The following is a 6000-nucleotide window of genomic DNA, read 5'->3' as shown; positions in this document are numbered from 1 at the left end:
GGACTGCCGTGTGTGTGTGTATATATAAATACATATATTTATTTATAAATATAAATATATATGCGTGAGACCAAATTGTTGTCATTGGTTTGCTTCCAAACGAGTACAATGATCACACGGGGTTAGAAAGTGCGCAACAAAATGCCAGAGTGCGGCAGCGCTGAAATATTCATCCGCTTTTTTATCTGATGTGGTTTTTGCCCGCCAATCCTTGGCACTTTTCACATTACCTGGAGGCAAACGGTATATAGATTTATACAAGTTATTTACAACAAGAGCCAAGCCATTCCTCTGGAAACTAGGCTGCAGATCAAAGGATTGTTTTGATCTCGACTTAGCATATTTGTTTAACCTAGCCAGTGATTCTGAAAAGTGCACCAGCTTTTCGGTGATACGCAGAGCACCCTTTATCCGTCTTTTTCTTCTGTTCGGTCTGGATTTAAGTACTTTCTGTATTTAGGAGACAACTGGATTTGCCAGCTTTTGAAATGTAGTTGCCCACTGCTAGCAGTCTTGGCACTCGGAAATAGATAACTAGGTATGTTCCGCCGCTAATCCTGATCGGCCTTGTAATAGTATTTGTGGACTGTACCGCGCTCAATTAGGGCATAATGTGCTATTTTTATTTTTTATTTACGTTGGATTAAATGTGAAATGTTTGTTTTTCCTCCACGTTTTCAGCTTCTGTTTATTTTTTTGGGTATTGTTTTAGGACTGCACTCCAAAACATTGTTGAAATGCTCTCTAAAAACAGATGCCGCGCTAATCAGAACAGTTTCTGGAATGCTTATACACACAATGCCTTCATTCTTTCTTAAGCTAAGTTAAATTCCGACTCGCGCTCTATGAGATAATCGTTAATGCTAGCTATATATTTTCCCCCCATGTTTTCTGTAAATACAGTATTCACACGTGACTTTGTCAGCCATGCTATTTGGTTAGCACTGTGAGCTAATAATGGAACATGCTAGAGTCCAAACTAAACAAACGATTTATTTTTTATTGTTATTGTGCGTTTTTTAGCTGCATCAGACAGTTACCGTAAATTTGAATTGATCGTTACATGTTTGTTTGTTTTTTTCCGAAAATTCCACCAAAATGGCGGCCTCTTGTCACGTTGCTAAGTAATGATTTTCCGAATTTGTGACACTCACGCAGTCATTTGAAAAAGTAAGACCCAGGTGAGAAACTGGCTTAATTTGCAAAGTGCCTGCCCAGCTTTACTTTGGGTTTTGGGAAAAGATGAGCGCAGGTTTTTAGTGAGAGCCAAAAAAGGGGGGCAGATGGCTCACAAGGGGGATAAACCTGGGAAGTCATGCTGTAAATGTGTTCTACAGAAAACAATGAAAGGAGCGGACAAAGCGATTGTGGCAAAGTCCTTTGGAAAATGGCAAAGCGGCTCTCTGAGGTCCAGGTCCGTGGAGAAGCCGGATGAGCTGTCCGAGGAGTGCGAGGACGAGAAGCCGTCCAGGTGTACCTGTGCGGACCCTCAAGTCGGCGAGAAAGCAGCAGATAAAAGTAGCGTATCTCTTCCACGCCCCCCGTTCACGCCGCCGTGTCCCCGAGCTTATTTTGTCTTGAGGCAATTTTAATTATTACTGCTGCCACTTGTTTTGTTTTTTGCTGTTTTGACTCTCTGGCCCGCCACATCCGGCGAACAAACAGACCACATTGTTGGGCAGGGAGAATTCCTTTTGGAGGCAAAGTGTGTCTCAGATGATACCGCGCTGCCAGGAAAAGACAAAGCAAAAAATAGCAAGCACAAAAACAGTCACAGGTGCATGGGAAAAAGAGGCAGGCGAGTGAATGGTCACCGTGGTCCCCGGGAGGTCTTTCAGTGTTAGCCAGTACGGTGGGTGGACTTCTGACAAGGATGCTGGTGCCCAGCCAGGTGGAGTGTGTAACTGAGAATACGCCTGTTTATTCTTTTCACATGCTAATGCGGCTCCTGCGCGACTCGGAAAAAGCGGCAAAACTTTTCCTCCGAGTTAACATTTGTTGTTGTCGCAATAGCTGCTCTTGTATCACAGCGGTGGGTTGATTCAAAGGCTCCCCAGCTCGCTCGCCTTTATGGCAGTTCTTGGGAGGGTTCCAAGGGACGGGGGATGAATAAATTCTACTGTCCGTCATGAAAACATACACTTGCACGGAAAAAGCGGTTCATATATTTGGCTTCTACACCCGTGAATACAAATTTAATGATTGCATTCTGGTTCGCACAGAATTGTCAGAGGGGATAGTTTTGGCCTAATTTTAGGATACCTACATTTCAGTAGATTTTTTTTTTTCCCTCATACAATCCTGGTATTTAATTAAAAAAATAATAATCCTTGAACGTACAAATGTTGGCCATTTTTTCTATACACTATAGGTGATCCGGGAGTTATGATGGCGTACGATATTTCGTGGTTACAGACTGAACTAGTTTCCAGTGTACCAGCCAACCACGGGACTCAAGGTAAGGCATTTTTCTCTTTTATTATTTGATTGTTTAATATTCATGGCCTAGAATTTTTCCTACAAATACTGTGTCATGCAGTTGGTCAATAGAGGGCGCTTGGGCACCGCCCCACCATAGTCACCCCATTATTTTCATTCATAAAAGGGGAGTTTGTACTTTTCAAACGGCTAGCAAGATTTGAATGTTGCCTCTTTTCTTTCCTCCCTACCAACATACAGTCTCTGACCAAAGTGCTACGTTGCTAGCATGACTATTTTCATCTATCTATCCATCTATCTGTATTAAATGTAATATATGTTGAAAGGTAAAAGGAACATTTATCAATCCATAGCATTCACACGACAAATGTAGCGCCTTACGACAATATGGCCGGCCTCCCACCAGGAGCCTTTCTTTACCTTCTAGTACAAACCGGCTAAAAAAGCCAGCCATCTGCACTTCGAGGAACTCTTCTGCATAACCATTAAAAAAAGAAAAAAAGAAACGCGCCGTCTCGAAGGACAGCGTTCCGATTTCAGCCTCTCTCGCCTGCATTACTGGGTGCTCATTGTAATTATAAGGGAGGAGTGTTGCCAAGCTAGCGCGCGGGATGCCAGGTGCACGCTAACCATCGCCGAGCGCTTTTTAAACAACTCCTGTCTGTATGCGACTGCGCCATTAGTTCACTGCAGCTTTCAGTCTTTTTTTTATTTTTATTTGGAAGATAGTGGACGACTTTACCGTGTTCCATTTTTTCTTCTTAAGCCTTCTTATAGGTTATGTGACTGCTGTGTGAAATTGTATCCCAATACTGGCACTGCATCCATGTGAGGGAGTCTTGTAAAATAGCTTTACTTAGCGCCTTTTTTTTTTTCCTTTTGCTGGCATTTTCCGAACATAACGAAAGCACAAACGCCATCCGTGATCGGATTAGCCCTTCGACGAAATGATGTAACTCTTTGTGTGTCTTGTGCGACACGTAGGTTTCCGTCGACGCTTTAAGTTCAGTGGTCATCGTGTCAATATACGTATAATCCAGCAGTACAATAGCTGACAGCTCGAGTTAATCGCACGGGCGCAGATCCTGCCTCGGATTCTCGAAGGTAGACGAGGCGTTTAATTTTTCAACTTTGCTTGTGTTCCTCCGCAGCGAGATAGAAATTGCATGTGATGAGTGTGAAGCGTTTCCACGTCGAGTGTGAGCTACCCGACGCCAAGCGCGGCTCCAGCTTTTGCACCCGAGGCCATTTTCGCTCTACGGCGTCGCAAAGGTGTGTCGAGACAAAAGCGCTAATTACGCAATTTATGACGGGGAATCTGCGAAGCCATCTCCGCATATCACGCCTATTTACATTTTAATTATGACTATTACTTGGTTTTTTTTTAGGGGGGTGGGGGAGTTGTGGCTACCGCCAGCCCAATCCCTCCCCGGCACAAAAAAAAATGTTTTCCACCGGCGCTTTAGATGCTTGTTTATCACTTTTAAATACCGTCATCTTTGCTGAAATCCCCTCTCAAAAGAACCTTTCACTTGCTGGAATAAATTCAAATTAAAATTTAAATCCCTCTTTGCATTTCTTCAGCCTTTTTTTTTAAATAGCTGCCTCCTTTTTAGAAAGCTGTTTATGTAGTGATCTGCTCATAATCCAGTTTGTTTCTCAACAGCGGAAAACACACACACGCACACACACACACACACAAATCGTATTATCACTATCTTGGAGAGATGATGCGAGAAATCAGGGAGTATAAATGTCTGAGGATCTGCGCAAGTTTTCAAAAGTTGCCAAGCTTAAGGACGCAAACCAAAGAATATTTTGAGTTGACTTGATAAAGACGGCGAAATACAAGGCCCTTTATTTGCACACTTTCAGTAAACGCTGCTGTTGTTTTCATCCGCACGTAGATGATATGTCGTGTATAATGTCGACGGATAGCCCCGGTGACACACGATTAGAAGATTAAAACCGCCGTCATCTTTCTAATCTGACGAGGTGGTCACCTTCCGACAGCCGGCAATAGAAGGGAAAAAAAAGCCCAACAATATCCAATCAGAAATGTAACAGGCGGCAGACGTTTCCACGCGGTGCCATTTTGATGAGAGTCCATTTCAGATGGCGAGTGAAGGAGGCCAACGGGGGGAATATTTGATTTGTGGGAGCCCGATTGCAAGTATTGTTTGAAAACAAATGACAATTGTGTCTCGGGAAAGTTGAGCAAGATGAAAACAAAAGCAAAATCAATGAGCGCCCCCGGATAATCACTCGGAAAAGCCAAGAAACTTAGTTCATAATCAGTTGCTTTGTTTGCTTCAAAGGGCATTTGTTTGTAATCACAAAATTGCAAATCATCATCAGCGTTGCGCGTGTACTTATGCACGTCGTGTGATTTGTGCTTAAGACACTCGTCACATTTCTCATGTTACAGTTAAAGCCATCGTTATTCATTATTTTTCCAAATGGGTATATTTTACACAAAAATCATACACCAAAAAAAAAGCCCCGCCCCCTCGCACGAACAAAACGTGACAATTTTTCCTAATTCTTCATTTTTCAGTGAAGTTATATTATATAGAAGATTTGTTGCTATTGCACTTAAAATATTGCGCAGCCACACTGCGTTTGAAATGATCCTTTTCGAATAGTGCAAAATTTTGTTCTTCCTGGTTAACCTCAACCCTATCCATGAAAATAATCAACTTCTTGAAAATTTCCATCTAGCATTCAACAAAATGTGTCCTGGGTCTACTACTTGGGTTTAACCATATTTATGACAGTTGGTTTTATTCGTATCACAATTGCAATTTTCGAGCACTCGCGGGACACGCGAGAGGCGACGGCAAAGCCTCGCCATCACTTTTGTGTCTAGACACACGATTACGGCCAGCAAGGTCATTACCCGCGCGCACATTAATACACACCTGTTACCATTGTCTCCCCCGCTCACGTTTTTTTGGCCCAACATCTAAGCTGCTATCTGGCCTTTAAGAGGCGTGTCTGCTTTCATTGTGCTCCCGCCTGAGTAGAAAGAGATGGGCCGAGACCCCCAGAGACGCCGGCCGATGCGCACGTCGTCGCCCAGTGACAATGAGTCGCTGGCCTGTGAACCGCAAAGCGCCAGGCGTTGCCACGACTGACCGCTCAGGTGCTGATTTGTCTCATGTGAGCGTTTGAGGGCAGCACAGACCGATTGGTGAAAGATGTTTTGGATTAGCATCAGCAAATTAGCATCCCTGATGACTATTGTTTTTTTTTTATTATTAAAATGTAGCTTTTTAAAGCAATAACCCAAAAACCACATAAGATGTCCCACAAAAATGTCATCACGCCACCTGTTGCTAGGCAGAATTTAAATAGAGCACTGACATCAGGAGCCTAAAAGCCTAAGAGAAATATAGATTTATACGAGAGAGTTAACTTCATAAAAGAAACTGCGACTAGCTAGTTCATATAAAAGTTGGAAAAACAGCGCTTGATTTAATTTCTACATATTCATTCATCAAATTGGTTTACTAAAACTAAAATAAAGTTGTTATCATGGAAATAGAAAGCATTGTTGAT

General features: G+C 42.7%; 1 protein-coding gene across 1 annotated transcript in view; it reads left to right on the top strand.

Annotated features, from left to right (window-relative positions):
* Nucleotides 1-1353: 1353 nt before the first annotated feature.
* st18 (ST18 C2H2C-type zinc finger transcription factor) overlaps nucleotides 1354-6000 on the top strand; it is a 39227-nt gene continuing 34580 nt past the window's right edge. The window contains exons 1-2 of the mRNA XM_037276207.1: nucleotides 1354-1518; nucleotides 2372-2458. Of these exons, the coding sequence (XP_037132102.1) occupies nucleotides 2386-2458 (73 nt within the window). The 5' untranslated portion in view covers nucleotides 1354-1518; nucleotides 2372-2385. The remainder of the gene's footprint in view (nucleotides 1519-2371; nucleotides 2459-6000) is intronic.

Source organism: Syngnathus acus, chromosome 17 (assembly GCF_901709675.1).
Source record: "Syngnathus acus chromosome 17, fSynAcu1.2, whole genome shotgun sequence".
In the NCBI taxonomy this organism is placed as follows: domain Eukaryota; kingdom Metazoa; phylum Chordata; class Actinopteri; order Syngnathiformes; family Syngnathidae; genus Syngnathus; species Syngnathus acus.
This window is presented reverse-complemented; position numbering and strand designations above follow the sequence as displayed.